Source organism: Phoenix dactylifera, chromosome 15 (assembly GCF_009389715.1).
Source record: "Phoenix dactylifera cultivar Barhee BC4 chromosome 15, palm_55x_up_171113_PBpolish2nd_filt_p, whole genome shotgun sequence".
NCBI classification, from domain to species: Eukaryota; Viridiplantae; Streptophyta; class Magnoliopsida; order Arecales; family Arecaceae; genus Phoenix; species Phoenix dactylifera.
This window is the reverse complement of record NC_052406.1, coordinates 3606251-3629723: the sequence shown is the minus strand read 5'-3', so window position 1 is coordinate 3629723 and position 23473 is coordinate 3606251. Positions and strand designations below refer to the sequence as shown.

At 49.3% G+C, this 23473-nt stretch overlaps 1 protein-coding gene across 1 annotated transcript; it reads left to right on the top strand.

Moving 5' to 3' along the window:
* Positions 1–21162: 21162 nt before the first annotated feature.
* On the top strand, positions 21163–22879 carry LOC103704299 (scopoletin glucosyltransferase-like). The gene has a single exon (XM_039134134.1). The coding sequence runs from the start codon at positions 21315–21317 to the stop codon at positions 22788–22790; it is 1476 nt and encodes a 491-aa protein (XP_038990062.1). The 5' UTR covers positions 21163–21314; the 3' UTR covers positions 22791–22879.
* The last annotated feature ends 594 nt before the right edge of the window (positions 22880–23473 follow it).

Genomic DNA, 23473 nt, shown 5'->3' with positions numbered 1-23473 from the left:
GTGACAACTCCCTGATTTCGGTCCGATTCGGTCCCGTTCTCCACTACGCCATTAATGGGCCAAATCGTGCCCAATTATTACAAAAGAGGACAAACCTCCTGTCACCTCCCAGGTAACAAAAATCCTTCTATAAAAGGAAACCTGGGAGAAAAAGGATGGGGCCCCCGGACAGAATCCTCCTGGACCGGGTGAAAAGAAGCAAACAGCACAGACACAATAGAGGATATCACCCTCTTCATCTTCTTCATCTTATAAAAATATTCCTGCTGTCTTCTCCATATACTCTCTTCCTTGCTCTCTCCACATATCTGCCCCCTCTGACTTAAGCATCGGAGGGCCGGCGCCGGGGAGCCCGGCCACCGGCTTTTTGCAGGACTTACGCCCCTCCAGGAGGACGTCACCAGTCGGCGCGCCGCCGACCACCGTCCCCGCAGCGGAGCTCCTCCTTCCCCGGCTTCGCGGTAGCCCCCGGGTCCAATTTCCAGCAATAGTTGGCGCTAGAGGAAGGGACCGAGTTCGCTGCCATGAAGCTAAGAAGCAAAGGGGCTTCCAACGCCTCTCGACGTCCTCCACCCAATCCTGGGCATTCCGTCCGAAACTCACCACCTCCGGCCGAGTCAACCCCTCAAGTTCGGCCGGAGCAGTTTGATGCCCTAGTGCAACAAGTGCAAGCCTTGGCTACCGCTGTCCAAAGCTTGCAACCCAGGGGCATCCCAACGGCACCGCCTCCTCCGGCTCCAGTCCATCCGGAGCCTCCTGCAAGCGGACTTCCCCTTCGAGGTCAGGACTCTCAAGTCCAGGCCTCCCTCTGGAGAGAGCACCCCGTCAGAGGCCATGGAGGCTGGCCACAACCTTCAGAAGCTGAGTCGGTTCCAGGGCAACCCGCACCCGAGCGAACCGCTGCAGCAATCCTCCAGAACGATGAACTCGACAGGAAGGTCGAGAAGCTGGAGCGCCAAATCCAGGCACTCCATGGCAGGAAATCGGGGCGCGATGGCGACTTTGAGTTTACTACGAAGTCGCCCTTCTCCCCGGAGATTGAAGATGAACCGGTTCCGTTACGGTTCAAGATGCCCCAGGTGGAGCCCTACAACGGCAAGGCCGATCCCCTTGACCACCTGGAGAGTTACCGGGTCTTAATGGCCCTACAAGGAGCCTCGGAGGCCATGATGTGCAAAGCTTTCCCGGCGACACTCCGAGGACCAGCCCGGCTTTGGTTCACCGGGCTGAAGCCGAGTACTGTCTCTTCCTTTGAGCAGCTCGGCAGACAATTTGCTGGCAACTTTGCCGCCAGCCAGCCCCAGCGGCGGACATCCGACTCCCTCCTTGATATCAAACAAACGAAGGGAGAATCCTTCAAGGACTACTTGGACCGGTTCACCGCCGCAACATGGGAGGTCCGGGAGCTTGACCAGTCAATCGCCATGTCGGCATTGAAGACTGGAGCCCGGTCCTACAGATTCCTCTTCTCGATCGAGAAGAATTTTCCCACGGACCTCACCGAAATGTTCGCTCAGGCGCGGAAGTATGCCAAGGCAGAAGAGGCCGTGGCAGTTAGGCAGGGTGGGACCGAGCAGAACCCCAAGAAAAGACGTCGCGAGGAGCGCGGCCGGCTCAGAAGCCCGTCTCCATGACGAGCTAAGAATCCGCCCCGCCCGAAGAGTCCACCCCGGTTGAGAGGACCGCCGCAGCAGAGGTCACCACTCCGCCCGAGGTTCCCACTGCAGGTCCGTGCACCTGAAGGGAGGTATGAAAAGTATACTCCCCTCAATGCTCCTCGGGCTGAAATCCTCATGGAGATTGAGAGTCGGGATTGCATCCGGCTCCCACCTCCGAAGCCAGACACCAGAATCCGGCGTGATATCCGGAAGTATTGCCGTTACCACCGGGATCACGACCATGATACCGAGGATTGTTATCAGCTCCGAAATGAGATCGAAGCACTCATTCGCCGAGGGGCGCTCGATCGGTTTGTGCAAGGCCGGCGTGAAGGGAAGAAGCCAGCCGAAGGAGCAGCACAGCCTGAAGGTTCAAATGCCAACAGGCCCATCACCGGCGTCATCAACACTATCCGAGGCGGGACCTCGGCTGGGGAAGCCTCAGGGGAAGAAGCCTCCTCAAAGCGCCCGCGCACCTCTGAAGCCATCTCCTTCTCAGATGATGATCTAGAGGGAGTCGAAACTCCCCATGATGATGCCGTGGTCATCTCCATGATCATAAATAAATTTGATGTAAAACGCATCCTGGTTGATAATGGAAGCTCGGCGAATGTTTTGTATTTTGGTGCTTATTGTAAAATGGGGATGACAAAAGAACAGCTGCGGAGGATGAATGCTCCGTTAATTGAATTTACTGGGGATTCAGTTCCAGTAGAGGGCGAGATCGACCTTCTGGTCACAGTCGGGCTCGCCCCTCGTGAAAGTATCGTGGATATGAGCTTCCTTGTAATACGCCTGCCCTCGGTTTACAATGCCATCCTCGGAAGACCAGGACTCAACGCCCTCCGAGCAGTGGTCTCAACCCACCACCTGCTGATGCGATTCCCTACCAGCCAGGGAGTCGGTGAAGTCCGAGGGGACTAAATGGTGGCAAGATGATGCTACCTAGCGACCTACGAAGCAAGACAACAAGCCGAGGTGCCTGCCCCAACGACTGACCAGCCCTCAACTGAAGTTATGGAGGCACGGGTCAATCCCCAGAAAGAGCGGGTAGAGCCTGGTGAGTTGTTAATTCAAGTTCCCTTACGAGAGAACTTTCCCGAGCTAACCGTGCAGGTCGGCTCTGGCCTTGGCGAACACGAGAGGAGTCGCCTCGTCAACTTCCTACGGGACAATATGGATGTCTTCGCATGGTCGCCTGCAGACATGCCGGGGATAGATCCAGAGGTCATGGTCCACCGGCTTCAAGTGAAGCCGACCTGCAAGCCCGTGCGACAAAAGAAACGAGGCGCCGCCCCTGAACGACAACGAGCAGCAGCCGAGGAGGTCGGCAAGCTCCTTGAAGCCGGCCTCATCCGGGAGATATCCTACCCGGAATGGCTCGCCAATGTGGTCCTCGTCAAGAAAGCTAGCGGGAAGTGGCGTATGTGCGTGGACTACACCGACCTGAATAAAGCCTGCCCGAAGGACAGCTTTCCGCTTCCCAGCATCGACCAACTCGTGGACTCCACCTCGGGTCACGAGCTGCTGGCATTCATGGACGCCTTTTCCGGATACAACCAGATCCGCATGGCGCCAGAAGATGAGGAAAAGACAGCCTTCATCACCGACGGAGGAACCTACTGCTACAAAGTGATGCCGTTCGGTCTAAAAAATGCCGGGGCAACTTATCAAAGGCTGGTCAGCCGGATCTTCAAAGACCAAATAAGCCGAAACATGGAGGTCTACGTGGATGACATGCTGGTGAAAAGCAAGGCGGCGCAAGACCACATAGCCGACCTCAATGAAGTATTCTCCACACTCCGAAAGTACCAGATGAAGCTTAACCCAGCTAAATGTGCATTCGGGGTCACCTCCGGCAAATTCCTCGGCTTCATCATTACACAACGAGGAATTGAGGCCAATCCAGAGAAGATCCGAGCCCTCCAAGGGATGACGCCTCCCAGGACGGTCAAGGAGGTACAGCGGCTCATGGGCCGAGTGGCAGCCCTCGGGAGATTTATCTCCCGCTCGGCCGAGCGCTGCCTTCCATTCTTTGCAGCCCTCAAGAAGCCGAAGAACTTTTTGTGGTCGGATGAGTGCCAGCAATCTTTCGAAGAGCTTAAGCACCTGCTGGCTTTCCCTCCCCTGCTCACGAAGCCTCAACAGGATGAGCTCCTCTACTTGTATCTAGCTGTCTCTCCTGTAACAGTAAGCTCGGTCCTGGTCCGAGAGGAGGGGAAACTCCAGAAACCAGTGTATTACACCAGCCGGGTCTTAAGGGACGCTGAGACCCGATACTCCAAGCTTGAGAAGACCGCCTATGCTTTGGTCATCTCGGCTCGGAGGCTCCGACCCTACTTCCAAGCTCATACATTGGCTGTGCTGACTGACCAGCCGGTCAAGCAGATCCTGTAGAGATCAGATCGTGCGGGTCGGATCACTAAATGGGCCATTGAGCTCGGAGAATTCGACATCGAGTACTGGCCCAGACCGGCGATCAAAGCACAAGCACTCGCAGACTTTATAGTCGAGTGCACCATACCGGATGAGGTCGAGCCTGAACCTGAGCCACCGCTGGAGCAGACCCCGAGTTTGACATGGACTCTACATATCGATGGCTCTTCAAACTCGGGGGGTAGCGGAGCAGGATTTATTCTCACCAGCCCGGAGGGGGTGGTCGCCGAGCAGGCCCTGCGCCTCGAGTTTCCTGCTTCCAATAACATGGCGGAGTATGAAGTGCTCGTCGCCGGGCTTAAGCTAGCCAAAGAGCTAGGAGTGAAGGACTTGAAGGCCTTCAGTGATTCTCAGCTCGTCGTCAACCAAATTGTGGGCGACTTTGAAGCCAGAGACCCGACCATGCAGAAGTATCTCCAGAAGGTACGGGATCTCGCCTCGACCTTAGACTCTTTCCACATTCAACATATTGCCAGATCGGAGAATCTCAGGGCCGACCAGCTATCAAAGCTGGCGTCCTCTCGCATGAGCAAGCTTCCCAAAGAGGCAGTACTGGAATATCTCCAAAAGCCCAGCACAAATGAGCCCGAGCAGACCCTCTGCACCGAGCTCGAGCCAAGCTGGATGGATGAACTCATCAGCTATCTGCAAGACGAAACCCTCCCCGCTGATGAACGAGAGGCTCGCCGAATCAAGCGCCTCGCCACCCGGTACATACTATACGAGGGAAAGCTCTATCGGAGATCCTTCACCTCTCCCCTCCTCAGATGTCTTCGCCCAACGGAAGCTAATTATGCCCCGCGCGAAGTCCACGAAGGGATTTGTGGAAACCATCTGGGAGGGCGAGCATTGGCCCATAAAATTCTGCGCCAAGGATATTATTGGTCGACACTCCAGAAGGATGCTATGGATTTCGTCCAAAGATGCGACCGGTGCCAAAGGAACGCCAATGTTCAGCGCCGGCCCTCGGCTCCTTTGACTTCTATCAGCTCCTCTTGGCCCCTTGCCCAGTGGGGAATTGACATCCTTGGGCCATTTCCACTGGCCACCGGGCAAAGGAAGTTCCTGGTCGTCTCCATCGACTACTTCACGAAGTGGGTAGAAGCCGAGCCCCTCGCCCGGATCACCGAGCAGAAGATGCGGGATTTCGTCTGGAAGTCCATCATTTACAGATTCGGGCTTCCCCGCATCCTTATCTCTGACAACGGTCGCCAGTTCGACAACATCCATTTCAGAGAGTTCTGCTCCGAGCTTGGCATTGACCATCGCTTCACCTCGGTCGCGCACCCTCAAACGAACGGAGAAATCGAGGTAACAAATCGTACTATTTTGCAGGGTCTCAAAGCCAGACTCGACAAATCCAAAGGACAATGGGTCGAAGACCTATACAATGTCCTGTGGGCTTACCGAACTACGTTCCGCGTCCCCACCGGCGAGACTCCCTTCAACCTAACATATGGAACGGAGGCCGTCATTCCACTAGAGATTGGGCTCCCCTCTCCAAGAGTCGAGCACCACGATGCCAGCTCCAACTCTTCGCAGCTCAGAGGCAACCTCGACCTGATCGAGGAAATAAGGGAGGTCGCCCGAGTGCGTATGGCGAGGTACCAGCAAAAGACAGCTCAGTACTACAACGCCAGGGTCAAAGTCAAATCTTTCAGACCAGGGGACCTTGTCCTCAGAAGAGCTGAAGCCTCCCGACCAACTGAGCAAGGGAAGCTGGCCCCGAGTTAGGAAGGACCATACCGAGTCACGCGCATTCGCCGACCCGGAACTTATCAATTGGAGTCTCTAGATGGGACTCCCATTCCGCGGAGCTGGAGCTCTGAAAATCTCCGCATGTACCACCAGTAGAACCCTAAGGGGTTCCCCATTATTCAACCATTGAATTTCATTCTATGAATTTCATTTCATAATAAACTGATGGTTTGCGAACTTATTCCGAGCTCACCAATTTTTCTGATTATCTCATGGCATCAGGTTTATTCTTCTTCCCTGACCACGGTTGGGATGCCCCGATGCCTCGGGATGATGGAGTACCTGCGTGGACTCCCTGAAGATGTCCGTGAGTTCGTGGTGCGCTCTCCATCAACCAACGAGCCCGGCTCGTGCTCCATCGACTATGAGTAGCGGTCCTCTCTGACCGGACGAGCTCGGCTCGTGCTCCATCGACTATGAGTAGCGGTCCTCTCTGACCGGACGAGCTCCCCTCGTGCTCCATCGACATACCCCGACCTCGGCCGGGATGCCTCGAGACGTCGAGATGCCCCGGTTTATCGGGATGCCCCGGTTACCGGGAAGCTCGAGACGTCGAGATATGAGTAGCGGTCCTCTCTGACCGGACGAGCTCGGCTCGTGCTCCATCGACTATGAGTAGCGGTCCTCTCTGACCGGACGAGCTCGGCTCGTGCTCCATCGACAATGAGTAGCGGTCCTCCCTGACCGGACGAGCTCGGCTCGTGCTCCATCGACTATGAGTAGCGGTCCTCTCTGACCGGACGAGCTCGGCTCGTGCTCCATCGACTATGAGTAGCGGTCCTCTCTGACCGGACGAGCTCGGCTCGTGCTCCATCGACTATGAGTAGCGGTCCTCTCTAACCGGACGAGCTCGGCTCGTGCTCCATCGATATACCCCGACCTCGGCCGGGATGCCTCGAGACGTCGAGATGCCCCGGTTTATCGGGATGCCCCGAGACATCGGGATACCCCGGTTACCGGGAAGCTCGAGACGTCGAGATATGAGTAGCGGTCCTCTCTGACCGGACGAGCTCGGCTCGTGCTCCATCGACTATGAGTAGCGGTCCTCTCTGACTGGACGAGCTCGGCTCGTGCTCCATCGACTATGAGTAGCGGCCCTCTCTGACCGGACGAGCTCGGCTCGTGCTCCTACCCCGACCTCGGCCGGGATGCCTCGAGACGTCGAGATGCCCCGATTTATCGGGATGCCCCGATGCGTTGGGATGCGGTCTTCATTGACCAAGACGAGCTCGGCTCGTTGCCCGCCGGCTTTAGCTGACGAGCTCGGCTCGTTCTCCATCGCCGGATTTCTCTGCCTATGTCCTCGAAGAACGGACCCCGAGCAGAGAAGCGTCTTCAGTCGCCTCGGCGCAAGGACGCACACGGAACAAGAACGGAGTCCGAGCAGAGAAGCGTCTTCAGTCGCCTCGGCGCAAGGACGCATACGGTACAAGAACGGAGTCCGAGCAGAGAAGCGTCTTTAGTCGCCTCGGCGCCAGGACGCACACGGTACAAGGTACCCATTTGCTTAATGTTTCTACATTAATGTCTATATTGTCTATTCTATTCTTGGATTTCTCTGCCGACATCCCCAAAGAACGGAGTCTGAGCAGAGAAGCGTCTTTAGTTGCCTCGGCGCCAGGACGCACACGGTACAAGGTACCCATTTGCTTAATGTTTCTACATTAATGTCTATATTGTCTATTCTATTTTTGGATTTCTCTGCCGACGTCCCCAAAGAACGGAGTCCGAGCAGAGAAGCGTCTTCAGTCGCCTAGGCGCAAGAACGCATACGGTACCAGGTACCCGTTTATTTAATGTTTTTACATTATTCTATTCTTGAACTTTTCTCTGTCGATGTCCTCGAAGAACGGACCCCGAGCAGAGGAGCGTCTTTAGTCGCCTCGGCGCAAGGACGCATACGGTACCAGGTACCCGTTTATTTAATAAATTAGAATTTTCGGAATCCGTAATGACCCAACTGAAGCTACTTCCCACGCTCCAGCTGTTAGCCAACTGGAACTCGGAAGTCGGGGGGTAGTGTTGGGGGAAAAACCCCAAGTCATACCACCACGGAGGCGCTCGGCCGAAAAGCGCCGACCGGAAAGGTGCTCGGCCAAAGAGTGCCGACCAGAGAGCACCAACCAGAGGGGTGCTCGGCTAGAGAGCGCCAATCCGAGAAGATGCTCGGCCCAAGAGTGCCGACCGGGGCGCCAAGAGGTGCTCGGACCAACCAACACGTCCCAAGTAGGGATGCTCGGCTAGAAAGAGCCGACCAGAAGAACGCCGACCAGAGAAGCGCTCGAACTAGGAAGCGCCGACCAGAGACAGCGCCAAATAGAGGCGCTCGGCTAGAAGGTGCTCGCCCAAAGGGCGTCGACCAGAGGTACTAGAAGCAACCCCGCCACAGGGCGCCCCTCTGGAAGACCAGCTCGGCTCGACACCCTTGCCGAGCCGATGCCTTAACTAATACTCCTCCCCGCCAAGCTTTCTCGAAAGGTCCGGCGGCTATACACGCGACTCTACTATAGCCTGCCACTATCTCCAAGCCATCAAGGCATAAGATCTCTGCATGTATTTGGCACGACCTGCCATTAATGCATGAGACTCCCTCAAGTCTCCGATGCACCCAGTCATTTAATGAGCACGGCCCAAGACGATCTCCGGATCACTGAACCATCAGAGCGTATGGCTCTCCCTGACCGCCGGTTCATTCGGTAATAAATGCACTTACCATCCACGGACCCCAGGCCCACCACAGCCGGCGGTTCAACCACTCCAACAGGTCCGATCGACCGTGACAACTTCCTGATTTCGGTCCGATTCAGTCCCGTTCTCCACTACGCCATTAATGGGCCAAATCGTGCCCAATTATTACAAAAGAGGACAAACCTCCTGTCACCTCCCAGGTAACAAAAATCCTTCTATAAAAGAAAACCTGGGGAGAAAAGGATGGGGCCCCCGGACAGAACCCTCCTGGACTGGGTGAAAAGAAGCAAACAGCACAGACACAATAGAGGATATCACCCTCTTCATCTTCTTCATCTTATAAAAATATTCCTGCTGTCTTCTCCATATACTCTCTTCCTTGCTCTCTCCACATATCTGCCCCCTCTGACTTAAGCATCGGAGGGCCGGCGCCGGGGAGCCCGGCCACCGGCTTTTTGCAGGACTTACGCCCCTCCAGGAGGACGTCACCAGTCGGCGCGCCACCGACCACCGTCCCCGCAGCGGAGCTCCTCCTTCCCCGGCTTCGCGGTAGCCCCCGGGTCCAATTTCCAGCAACATAAGTAATGACAGCTAGCCCGTACTACAAGTTATTACTAATATTTTTAAGTATTATTGCAAGGAAAAGAATATAATTATTTGAATGGTAAGTTCTTAATTGCCAAGCCGCATTTGGCATTTTGTTGCAGGACGGCTAAAAAAAAAAAGAAGGAAAGAGAAGAGAAGGAGGACGAAGAAGAAGAGAAAAAAGGCTAATCATTCAAGCAATCATTCATTAACCCTAATCAAGTGCACGAACCCATATATATAGGATCACAAAATAACAAATAGACCCCCTACAAATAAAATAATTCCATAAAAGCCCTAAAATATCAATATGCAAACAAACCCAGTAAAATAATATAAAATTAAATCAATCCAGCCACAACGAAAGTGGCTGGACTATGCTCCTGCGATGACTGTGGCCCCGCGTAACAAACGGTCCGATACTAGTGTCCGCACCAACTCTCTCGAGTGGAAAAAAGTCGACCTCGACGAACACGGCTCGGTGTAGCCCTGGTGATACTCCGAAAGGTCTGGATCAATACGTTGGAACTTCTACCGTGTAATTCAAGTCGAATCGGACTTCGGTCATCCTCTCCAACGAACCAAGAAGTGCTGAATACTTCCATCACCGGATAAAATGATTTGCTCGTCTAAAATGGCATCAATGAGTTCTTTTTGTGCTAGTGGGAGAGGTAAAGAAAGTGGGGATAGTATAAAATCAGGGATAAGGAGAATCAGCGGGATCAAGAGAGGGCTCAACGAAAGAGTCATCAAGGATAGATGTAGGACCATTATAAGCAACCAGATCTTCAATATTAAAAGAGGAGCTGATACCAAAATCAGATGGAATGACAATGACATAGGCATTCGTGCCCACCCGGTGCAATACCCGAAATGGCCCAGCACTACGAGCCTGCAGTTTCTTAATGGTTCCATGCAGAAACCGCTCCGGCCGAATACGTACCATAACATAGTCCCCTGGTTGGAATATCTTATCCCTCTTATGAGAATCAGCTTGTTGTTTATATTGAGCATTACTTGCATGAATGCGCTTTTGGATTTTCTGATGTAACTCATGAATGTATTGTGCAAACGTATGTGCGGACTTAGAAATCCTAATATATGGTGACATGGATAAAAGATCTAAAGGTTTTCTAGCTTTGTAATCATGCACGACCTCAAATGGACTCGTGCATATGAACCTATTGACGGAATTATTGTATGCAAACTATGCGATAGGAAGAACTGAATCCCAATTATGAGTATGTTCGCCTACAAGGCATCGTAACAGGTTACCAAGACTTCAGTTGACCACTTCTGTTTGGCCGTCGGTTTGTGAATGATAAGCAGTGAAAAATTTAAGTTTCGTACCAACCTAGTGCCACAAGGTTTTTCAGAAATAACTCATGAAACGTACATCTCAGTCGGGCACTGTAATTATCCCAAAATATTTTTTTTATATAAAAAGGGATAGAATAGTCCTTTTCAATTAATATAAGGGGTAAAATAGGAAAGAATCAAAAGTTAATGGCATAACGGTAGATATGTTGAAGTGTTAGGGGCAAAATGGGAATTTAATAATATTAAACAAAGGGTGAATAGTGTCTTGATGTGATTTAATTGGAGGGTTTGAGCTGGCTTTTGGAATGAAACCGAGAGAAAGAGGGAGGGGGTTCTCAGGCGTGAAACAGAGGAAAGAAAGAAAGAAAAAGAGAAGAAGAAGAAGAAGAAAGAAGAAGAGGAAGGGGATTCAAGGAGGAAAGGGATCCCGGTTGCACTTCCAGCTGAAGGGAAAAACGTAGATCTCCTTCCCCTCTATACAAGGACCTCGATTTCCAAAAAGAAAAAGGTAAATATCCATCCCTATCTAGTCTTTTGATGACATTAGGCTATACAAAGGGTGGATATAGTCTAGAGGGGTCGGATAAGGGTTGTAGAGGTGGTTAAAAGAAGAAGAATCGGATTTTGACAAATTTTTCCGGCACTACGGAAAAACTGTGTCGAAGTTCCAACTTCGGCAAATTATTTAGGGGGTCAAATGGCCTCCGATGATGATGCATGTTATCTCTTTGGAATCCTCTGTGAGTGTAGAATGTTAGGTAAAAATTTCATCAAATTTGGAGTCCTGAAAGTGGATCAAAACCGGGATGAAGTAACCCACTGTCAGTTCGGGTTACTGTTCATCCGGGTGGAAAATAGGGGATTTCATGCTATAATAGAGTATTAAGCCTAGATCAAGCTAAAAGGGACCTTGTACTCATGCAAAGGAGTCCCTAATACACATAAATGGTGAGTTAATTAATTAAAAAGGAAAAGAAGAAAGAAAAGAAAAGATTTAGGGAATAGGGGAGTTGAATCAATTAAAGTTTCCTATGTTATAATTGGCACGTAGATTATAGCCCTTGATACAAAACTAAATGTATTGTAAATGCATGTCACAGTTGGGCAAGAAGCTAGGGAACAAGAGGAAGAAGTCCCCTGCTGCCTACTGTAAAATTCTAGAGGCGTATCGAGGCCGTGCCGGATTGGCAGGTGAGTGGGAGTCATGTACTTTGCACCATGAGCATCCTTAATTCATTTTCATGAATGTCGCCAAGTGTGAATTGATTCCACTTGAGCATATTGATTGATATTGTAGTAGATTCCTCTATAATCTTGATTCTCCATGCTTGATTATTCTGTACATGCATTTGAGGGAACATTGAGAGGAATTACGAGGGGTTGATGAGTAATCAAATTGATTCCGAATTGTGAAATGATTTCTTTTGTAAATTGATTTCATTTCCTTTATTTTAAAGACTTGTGAGTCGTAGCTTGATTATACTCTTTTATGAGTAATTAAATTGGTTCCAAATTGTGAAATAACTTCTTTTGTAAATTGATTTCATTTCCTCCATTTCAAAGATTTGTAGAGCCTTTTTAGTGGTATATTGAGTTGTATTGCACTTCCTTGACCCTCACTCCTAACCCTGATGTTAGTTTATGATTGGGTCATGATCGAGTGAGTGGTAATCTTGATTATACTCCTTTTTAGTAGAGTATTGGGAGGGTGCATTATGGCATTTATGCATGGCTTGGCAGTATCTGCAGGACACCTATAGTCGATGGGGTTGAACATCGGCCTTTGTGCACATAGTAGCCTTCTGGGTGGGCGGAGCCCAGTCCCTTTCTAGGGGGGACACGGCCCTAGGCGTAGGATCGGCCGGTCCTACGACTTATATTCTGCTTGCCGCCGGGCATAGTAAGACCCCGCGAGGTGCAGTATGGCTTTCCGCGGATGTAGAATTCCCGCAAGGTGCCGTTTAGTATGTAGATGTGAGATGGATTTCTGTTCTGGATACTGGCCAGCATTTATATGATCAGTGTGGTGTCTTATCCTGCATATGCATGTGACAGTAGGGAGTTGTTGCTGGTTCGCCTGGGGCGTAAAACCCACCTCCCGATAGCTGTCTAGCATTTATGTTATCGGTATGGTGTCTTATCCTGCATATGCATGTGACAGTAGGGAGTTGTTGCTGGTTCGCCTGGGGCGTAAAACCCACCTCCCGACAGCTGTCTAGTGATGATTTACATATTGGTGTGGTGTCATATTCGATGTATGCATATGGCAGTAGGGAGTTGTTGCTGGTTCGCCTGGGGCGTAAAACCCACCTCCCGATAGCTGTCTTGTTGATGATTCAGCCTATTGACACCTGATTTATATGATTCAGTACTATGATCTATTGAGCATATTCATGGGTAGCATATATGATTACTTGATTATTCCATATGTGCTCCAGATGTGTTGATTGGGATTGTGATGATTCACTCCATATTCTCTATATTGAGTTCATGTTCATCTTGTTATTGATCTTGAGATTTCATCTCGAGCCATGATTATATTCTGTCTCATGTGCATAGTACTCTCTACTCCACTCACTGAGTATTCATATACTCACTCCCCAGTTTGGTGTTTTTGATTGCAGGGCAGGTATTGTATAGAGAGGAGCAGGGTTAGAGATTGTCTGCTTGCTGTGCCGCTCCATAGTATAGTATAGTATAATGTAGATAGAGGTTTATACCCTTTTGGTGTATTATAAACCTTCTGTTGTATTTAGTGTATAGTTACAGTCATAGATCCTGTTGTGGATATGGGTTTGACCATGGATGGAATGGGAACCAGATTTTTATACAGTTGAGTTATATACCTGTGATGATGTATTGATATATATTGTCCAGGTTCGTTATGTGACAGGTTATGTGATTGCTGCTCTGACAGGTAGTGTGTTGTATGTATTGAGATAATCCTGACAGGTCACCATAGGAAAGGTGATCATTTTGTGCATGCATCATGCCAAAATTTTCAGAATTTATTGATGGTTGATAGGTAGTAGGGTTCTACGTGGTGGCTGGTGGCCTTATGCCTACCCGCACCCTAGGACCGTCGCGGCGGCCCGCCGGGAACGGGGCGGGGGTCGTGACAAGAGGTGGTATCAGAGCAAAGGTTAAGAAGAGTCCTGTCAGAGCAATAGGGTGAGTCAGGATTAAGTATAAGATTATACTATGGAGCATAGGATTTTTCTGTATATTAATTTATGAGTCATTTACAATTCAGTAAAATATATTATGACTCAATGTGTAACGACCGTCCTTTCTTTTTAACTCTTTTAGAGACATATAAAGAATACCTCCAAGGAGAGGACCTGCTCGTCCTGGAAAGAGGATGGAGCCAGATATAGCATTGGATGCGGGTTCCGCACATGTCGAGCCCCAAAGAGAAAAATCTCCTCCTGCTGATAGACGGAGGGTTGATGATCAAGGAGAGGTAGGAAGTAGAGATGCATTGATGGAACAGTTACTAGCGGAGAATCAGGCTCTGAGGGAGCAGATTGCTCGGGGGAAATCTCCTGCCCCGTCAGTAGTATCCATCCCACCTCCTGTACCTGTGCCAAGAAGTTTGGCCAGGCGAGCTCTAAATGATGAGGGGATTACTGTACAGGAATTTCTGAGGCTCAGAACCCCGGAGTTTAAGGGGGAAGAAGGTGAAGATCCTCAGAGATTTCTGGAGGAGACTGAAAAGATGATACGGAGACTGCCCTGTTCTGATGCAAGAGTTATAGAACTTGTAGGGCTTACAATGAAGGAAGATGCCTGGGACTGGTACCAGAGGCATATGGAGGACAGATTGTACAGTAGGAATCCTCCAACCTGGGAAGAGTTCAGGCAAGCAGTGATGGATGAGTTCTTGTCTCCGGCTGAGAGGCAGAATCGGGCTCTTCAGTTTGAGAGGCTGAAGCAGATGCCCGGAATGAGCGTATCTGAGTACGCTCGTGAGTTCACTAGATTGGGGAAGTATGCACCTTACATCATCCCCACTGAAGCCGCCAGGATAGAAAGGTTCAGACGAGGTCTGATTTCCCCGCTTTATAATGCGGTGTTGGCAGTAGAGGTCCCCACCTTGTCTAGGCTGATAGATAAAGCAAAACAGTGGGAGACCAGAAACAAAGAGGAAAGAGTTGAAAGAGAACAGAGAAAAATGAGTGTGGGGAAGGAGCAAAGCAGTAGAGGTAGATCTGAGGGAGTAGATCTCTCGGAGGGCCCGACGGAGCAGTCTTTACGCTCAACTCCACCTGCCCCACGTAAGAGGAAATGGAGGGAAAGAGGTCAATCACAAGATACTTTTCTGCCATCAGTACCTCGTCCTCCGGTCACTATGGCCAGAACGGAATCCAAGTTCCAATCATGGCCAGTATGTGGCATATGTGGGAAGCAGCACCTTGGCAGATGCAGAATGGGTCAGGGAGTGTGCTACAGATGTGGACAGCCGGGTCATTTTGTCAGAGAATGCCCGCAGGGTGCCACCCAGCAGTTTGTGCCTTTAACATCCTACCCTTCTGTGCAGATGGACAGGCCTAGTAGTAGGGGGCCTGTAGGCAGAAGCAGAGGTCAAGCACAAACATCACAGCAGAGTGCTGGACCATCTCAGCCATTAGCTCCAGCAGGCAGAGGGCAAGGAAGGGTATTTACGGTAAATCCACAAGAGGCACAGGCATCGAATGCAGCTATGACAGGTATGCTCCTCATTGATAAGTTTAAAGCTAGAGTGTTGTTTGATTGTGGAGCTACCCATTCATTTGTGTCCCCTTATTTCGCTAAAAAGTTAGCTAAGGATAAGATATTAATGCATATTCCCTTAGCTATTAGTACACATGTAGGGGATAGTATAAAAGCGAAGTATGTTTATCCTACCTGTGTGGTAGAGATAGAAGGTAAAACACTCCTAATTTATTTGATTCCCAATACCACACCGAGCAGAATATGAAGAGCAGATACACTCACCCCTTCGAGTAATCAGGTAATTTACTCTTTTAAATTCGAGGACGAATTTTATATAAGGGGGGGAGGATGTAATAACCACAAAATATTTTTTTTATATAAAAAGGGATAGAATAGTCCTTTTCAATTAATATAAGGGGTAAAATAGGAAAGAATCAAAAGTTAATGGCATAACGGTAGATATGTTGAAGTGTTAGGGGCAAAATGGGAATTTAATAATATTAAACAAAGGGTGAATAGTGTCTTGATGTGATTTAATTGGAGGGTTTGAGCTGGCTTTTGGAATGAAACCGAAAGAAAGAGGGAGGGGGTTCTCAGGCGTGAAACAGAGGAAAGAAAGAAAGAAAAAGAGAAGAAGAAGAAGAAGAAAGAAGAAGAGGAAGGGGATTCAAGGAGGAAAGGGATCCCGGTTGCACTTCCAGCTGAAGGGAAAAACGTAGATCTCCTTCTCCTCTACACAAGGACCTCGATTTCCAAAAAGAAAAAGGTAAATATCCATCCCTATCTAGTCTTTTGATGACATTAGGCTATACAAATGGTGGATATAGTCTAGAGGGGTCGGATAAGGGTTGTAGAGGTGGTTAAAAGAAGAAGAATCGGATTTTGACAAATTTTTCTGGCACTACGGAAAAACTGTGTCGAAGTCCCAACTTCGGCAAATTATTTAGGGGGTCAAATGGCCTCCGATGATGATGCATGTTATCTCTTTGGAATCCTCTGTGAGTGTAGAATGTTAGGTAAAAATTTCATCAAATTTGGAGTCCTGAAAGTGGATCAAAACCGGGATGAAGTAACCCACTGTCAGTTCGGGTTACTGTTCATCCGGGTGGAAAATAGGGGATTTCATGCTATAATAGAGTATTAAGCCTAGATCAAGCTAAAAGGGACCTTGTACTCATGCAAAGGAGTCCCTAATACACATAAATGGTGAGTTAATTAATTAAAAAGGAAAAGAAGAAAGAAAAGAAAAGATTTAGGGAACAGGGGAGTTGAATCAATTAAAGTTTCCTATGTTATAATTGGCACGTAGATTATAGCCCTTGATACAAAACTAAATGTATTGTAAATGCATGTCACAGTTGGGCAAGAAGCTAGGGAACAAGAGGAAGAAGTCCCCTGCTGCCTACTGTAAAATTCTAGAGGCGTATCGAGGCCGTGCCGGATTGGCAGGTGAGTGGGAGTCATGTACTTTGCACCATGAGCATCCTTAATTCATTTTCATGAATGTCGCCAAGTGTGAATTGATTCCACTTGAGCATATTGATTGATATTGTAGTAGATTCCTCTATAATCTTGATTCTCCATGCTTGATTATTCTGTACATGCATTTGAGGGAACATTGAGAGGAATTACGAGGGGTTGATGAGTAATCAAATTGATTCCGAATTGTGAAATGATTTCTTTTGTAAATTGATTTCATTTCCTCTATTTTAAAGACTTGTGAGTCGTAGCTTGATTATACTCTTTTATGAGTAATTAAATTGGTTCCAAATTGTGAAATAACTTCTTTTGTAAATTGATTTCATTTCCTCCATTTCAAAGATTTGTAAAGCCTTTTTAGTGGTATATTGAGTTGTATTGCACTTCCTTGACCCTCACTCCTAACCCTGATGTTAGTTTATGATTGGGTCATGATCGAGTGAGTGGTAATCTTGATTATACTCCTTTTTAGTAGAGTATTGGGAGGGTGCATTATGGCATTTATGCATGGCTTGGCAGTATCTGCAGGACACCTATAGTCGATGGGGTTGAACATCGGCCTTTGTGCACATAGTAGCCTTCTGGGTGGGCGGAGCCCAGTCCCTTCCTAGGGGGGGACACGGCCCTAGGCGTAGGATCGGCCGGTCCTACGACTTATATTCTGCTTGCCGCCGGGCATAGTAAGACCCCGCGAGGTGCAGTATGGCTTTCCGCGGATGTAGAATTCCCGCGAGGTGCCGTTTAGTATGTAGATGTGAGATGGATTTCTGTTCTGGATACTGGCCAGCATTTATATGATCAGTGTGGTGTCTTATCCTGCATATGCATGTGACAGTAGGGAGTTGTTGCTGGTTCGCCTGGGGCGTAAAACCCACCTCCCGATAGCTGTCTAGCATTTATGTTATCGGTATGGTGTCTTATCCTGCATATGCATGTGACAGTAGGGAGTTGTTGCTGGTTCGCCTGGGGCGTAAAACCCACCTCCCGACAGCTGTCTAGTGATGATTTACATATTGGTGTGGTGTCATATTCGATGTATGCATATGGCAGTAGGGAGTTGTTGCTGGTTCGCCTGGGGCGTAAAACCCACCTCCCGATAGCTGTCTTGTTGATGATTCAGCCTATTGACACCTGATTTATATGATTCAGTACTATGACCTATTGAGCATATTCATGGGTAGCATATATGATTACTTGATTATTCCATATGTGCTCCAGATGTGTTGATTGGGATTGTGATGATTCACTCCATATTCTCTATATTGAGTTCATGTTCATCTTGTTATTGATCTTGAGATTTCATCTCGAGCCATGATTATATTCTGTCTCATGTGCATAGTACTCTCTACTCCACTCACTGAGTATTCATATACTCACTCCCCAGTTTGGTGTTTTTGATTGCAGGGCAGGTATTGTATAGAGAGGAGCAGGGTTAGAGATTGTCTGCTTGCTGTGCCGCTCCATAGTATAGTATAGTATAATGTAGATAGAGGTTTATACCCTTTTGGTGTATTATAAACCTTCTGTTGTATTTAGTGTATAGTTACAGTCATAGATCCTGTTGTGGATATGGGTTTGACTATGGATGGAATAGGAACCAGATTTTTATACAGTTGAGTTATATACCTGTGATGATGTATTGATATATATTGTCCAGGTTCGTTATGTGACAGGTTATGTGATTGCTGCTCTGACAGGTAGTGTGTTGTATGTATTGAGATAATCCTGACAGGTCACCATAGGAAAGGTGATCATTTTGTGCATGCATCATGCCAAAATTTTCAGAATTTATTGATGGTTGATAGGTAGTAGGGTTCTACGTGGTGGCTGGTGGCCTTATGCCTACCCGCACCCTAGGACCGTCGCGGCGGCCCGTCGGGAACGGGGCGGGGGTCGTGACCGGCACGATGGTTTTTGGAAGGCCGTAGAGTTTGACAATCTTATCAAAGAAGAGCTTGGCTACTTTGGAAGTATCAGAGGTTTTGGAACAAGGGATAAAATGGGCCATTTTGGAAAAACGGTCCACAACTATAAGAATAGAATCATGTCTCCGGACGGTATGGGGTAGACTAAGTACAAAGTCCAAACTAATGTCATGCCAGGGACGATCGAGTACCGGTAAAGGGGTATAAAGGCCAGTGTTCTGTTTTCAGTATTTGGCTAATTGACAAGTTCGACATTGGCCAATGATTTTAGCAACGTCTTTTTTTAAGCTAGGGCAGAAGAATTGACGTTCCACCTCTTCGATGGTCTTATCCCCGGAAAGGCCACCTGCATGTACTTCCTACACCAAGAAATCTCGTATTGATGTCCGTGGGATACAAAGCTTTGTTGCCTTAAACAATAACCATCTTGAAGGTGACACCCATTGATCGAGGGACCTCGTCCGTCGGCGAGGTCTTTGTAGAGTTTTCCAAAATTAGAGCAAGATAAGTAGTCCTCTATGAGTCTGTCGAAGCTCGTGACATGCACAAACATGGTCGTGAGTAGGGTCACTCGACGGCTCAGTGCGTCAGCAGCAGTGTTGGAGGCACCTGATGTGTGTTTGAGGACAAAAGTGTATTTCTGGAGGAACTCAACCCATTTGGCCTGCCTAGAGTTCAGTTTCTTTTGAAAATTAAAGTAGCGAAGAGCTTCATGATCAGAGTAAAGGACGAATTCATTGGGCAGTAGGTAATTGCGCCAATACCGGAGGGCCTGGACTACGACATAAAATTTTTTGTTATAGGTGGAATATTTCAGCTTAGCCTCGTTTAACTTCTCACTAAAGTATGTGACGGGATGACGTTCTTGGCCGAGCACGCCATCTATACTAAGGTCGGATGCATCACACTCCACTTCAAAAGCCTTACTGAAGTCGGGCAGGCGCATAACTGGCGCCTCCGTCATTATTTTCTTGTTGTCGTAAAATACTTTAGCTGCAGCGTTAGTCCAATGAAAGTCGCCCTTTTTAAGACAATCAGTGATTGGGGACATAAGCATGCTAAACCCCTTAATGTAGTGATGGTAGAAAGTAGCCAGCCCATAAAAACTGCGAACCTCACTGAGAGTTTTGGGTTCGGGCCACTCGAATATCACCGTGACCTTATTAGGGTCGGCAGACAAACCCTCTGATGAGAAAATGTTACCCAAAAAGTTGACATAAGAAGTGAAGAATGAATACTTCTTAAGGTTAGCGTACAGTTTCGCATCCCGCAGGATTGTGCATACCTGTCGCAAATGATTGAAGTGTTGCTCCTTTGACTAGCTGTAGATGAGGATGTCATTAAAGTATATGACTAAAAATTTGCCTATAAAAGGTCGCAAGACTTGTGTCATCACCCGCATAAAAGTACTAGAACCATTCGAGAGGCCAAAAGACATGACCAACCATTCATACAGGCCATCTTTTGTTTTAAAAGCCGTTTTTTCACTCATCACCTGGGCAGATTTGAATTTGATGGTATCCACATTTTAAATCAATCTTGGAGAAGATCGCGGCGCTTGCCATCATGTCCAGTATATCGTCGAGTCGAGGAATGGAGAGACGGTATTTAACCGTGATCCTGTTGATTGCCTGGCTATCAACATATATTCTCCATGTGCCATCTTTTCTTGGTGTGAGGAGTGCAAGTACGGCACACAGACTTAAACTTTCACGAATGAACCTCTTTCGTATGAGCTCGTTATTTGTTTTTGCAGCTCAGCATGCTCAGAAGGATTCATTTGATAGTAGGGTAGGTTAGGCAGAGTAGTTCTCGGAACTAGGTCAATGGCGTGCTGTATATCACGCAAAGATGACAGTTAATCCAGGAGGTCCTCAGAGAATACTTTCGAAAACTCCTCTAGGATAAACTGACCCTCTGATGGCAGCTCGCTTTGCAGATGCAGATGGTTTTCTAGGATAAGTAAAGCGAACACCAAAGAATCACTAAAGACTTTCTTTTCAAATTTGGAGGGCCTAAAGATAGGGAGTGCCTTGCTTTTTGGCTCATTTTTCTTCTTACCCTTGTCAAGCATCTTGGGTCTTAAGGGATTAAGTTTAATCCTCTTGTCCTCAAATATGAATGAGCAAGAAATAGGGCGACTATAGATGGTGACATCAAGATCGAACAACCAAGGTCTTCCCAATATTAGATGACCAACATCCATCGGAATTACGTCACACCAGATAGTGCCTTTATAAGAAAGCATTTAAATTGGTACGAGACACCTTTCTTTAATTTGGATAGAAGACGCATCAATCTAGAAGACCTTATAAGGTTGGATCTGAAGAATTGGAGTCAAACCCAAATGGAAAACAATGTTCGAAAATATTGCATTAATGAACTCGAATTGGTTTTTATTATTAGAACCGTTGGATCAAAAAAAATATCCACATAATACTAGTCTACCATTACATAGTCCTTAACAGTGTAAAACCCACACCACAGAGAATCTGATCCCTGTAAATAACAATCAAAATCTTCTGCGGTAGACCCATGCATCGCAGAGTGCTCTACATCCCTGGATGGGCGCCATCCGGTCATCGTATATATACATATTTATGCTTCCCTAGTCTACCTTGTTATTTAACGGCCGTTCATCTCGGCCATCCATGATTGTACAGCATTCCATGGTACTGCATGCGTGCTCGATAAATAGACCTCCTGTCTACCCTGGATTGCTTGCTTGCTGAGAAGACAACAAAACAATAGTAGAGGGAAGAAAATAGCCATGGACTCCCGAGCTCCGGAACAGCAACAACAACCCCTCCATCTAGTCTTCTTCCCATTTCTAACACGGAGCCACATGATCCCCATGCTCGAGATCGCCCGTATCGCGGCCGAGCGCGGCGTCAAGGTCACCGTCGTCACCACGCCAGCCAACGCCCACCTCGTCCAGCCCACCATCGACCGCGCCAACTCGAGGCCCGCCTTCCCCCACCAGCCCCACATGGACCTCCGCCTCATCCCTTACCCCTCCGCCGACTTCGGCCTCCCCGACGGCTGCGAGAGCCTCTCCGCAGTTCCGGCCCCCGCCCTCGTCCCCAACTTCTACGCCGCCCTCTTCTCCCTCCGCGGGGCCCTCGACACCCTCCTCCGCGACCTCCGCCCCGTAGACGCCCTCGTCTCCGACGCCATCCACGTCTGGACCACCGCCCTCGCAGCCGAGCACGGCATCCCCCGCCTCATCTTCCAGGTATTCGGCCTCTTCCCCCTCTGCGTCGAGAACGAAACCTACCTTCACCGCCCCTACGAGTCCATCTCCTCCCGCTCCGAGCCATTCTCCATCCCAGGCTTGCCCCATCCCGTCAAGCTCACCCGCGCCTCCATGGCGGAGGGCTTCAATTCCCTTTACATGCTCGGCCTTCTCCACGAGTCCGAGCTCAACAGCTACGGCGTCATCGTCAACAGCTTCTACGCCCTCGAGCCCGATTACGCCGAGCACTATTACAAGGTGGCCCCCCGGAAGGTCTTCCTCGTCGGCCCGGTCGGGCTCGCCGGAACTCATCCGCCTGCGGCGGAGAAGAAAGAGGAGAAAGCCACCGCCTGCCGCGACGCCACCCTGAGGTGGCTGGACGCCAGGGAGGAGGACTCGGTGGTGTATGTTTCCTTCGGGACGCTGTGCGAGTTCAGCGAGGAGCAGCTCCGAGAGCTGGCGCTGGGGCTGGAGGCGAGCGGCCACCCGTTCGTGTGGGTGCTGCGAGCTGAAGGAGAGAAGTGGATGCCGGAGGGTTACGAAGAGAGGGTCGCCGGGCGGGGGCTGGTGGTTCGGGGGTGGGCCCCGCAGGCGGAGATCCTGGCCCACCGGGCGGTGGGAGGGTTCGTCATGCACTGCGGATGGAACACGGTGATGGAAGGGGTGTGCGCAGGGGTGGCCCTGGCCACATGGCCGCGCCGCTTCGAGCAGTTCGTGACGGAAAAGTTACTGGTGGACGTGCTCAAGATCGCGACGCCCGTGTGGGAGGGGTTCAGCAGCGTGGTGGACGAGGAAAAGGTGGTGGTGCCGGCGGAGGCGCTGGCGAAGGCGGTGAAGCGGCTCGTCGGCGGCGGGGAGGAGGTGGCGGCTATGAGGCGGAGGGTGCGAGAGCTGGCGGCGATGGGGCGGCAGGCGGTAGCGGAGGGTGGCTCGTCGTACGAGGACATGAGCTGTCTCATCCAGGGTCTGATGCTGTGCCGCGAGGAGCGTAACAAGTCTAGGGAGGGGTGATGCCATGTGCTGTTACCACGTGCGTGTTGTTTCTGGATTACCATCTGCTTTTGGTAATAAACATGTGGCGAATCGGTAGTTTTTTTTTTTTTTCCGGCAAAACCCAAAAAAATCGCACTAAATAAGTACAAATACAGCTAACAAAAATCAAAAAGTAGTACATCTCAAAGAGCACCAGGCAACTCCGTCTTACCCATCCATAGGTGTTCTCCAGAATGATTGAAAACAAAAAAAGCCACCCAATCGGCCGTACCATTGGTCTCACAGAAAGTATGCTTCGCCTGAATGGCCATCCCATCTCAGACCATGGCCCGGATATCCCTCAACAATAGATGGTAATCGCCAATCCTCCCAGAAAACTGTTGAATCCATCTAATGATCATCGCAGAGTCGCCCTCTAAGATCACCATTCTCGCCTGCAGAGCATGCCGCACATAGCACAAGCCAGACCATGCTGCTCTCAACTCCACCCCAGGAACCGAGGTGTCAAACAGCTGGCAACCCCCAACAGCAATCACCCTGAAGTCCGGGCCTCTAACCACAAAGCTCGTACCTCCCCTTGCACCGTTTTGCAGAACGCAACCGTCAAAGTTGACCTTAAGAAAACTCAAGGATGAGGGCTCCCATATGAAAAACACCGTACAAAGTGATATATGCGAAGAGGTAGAGCTCCAGATGTCCCG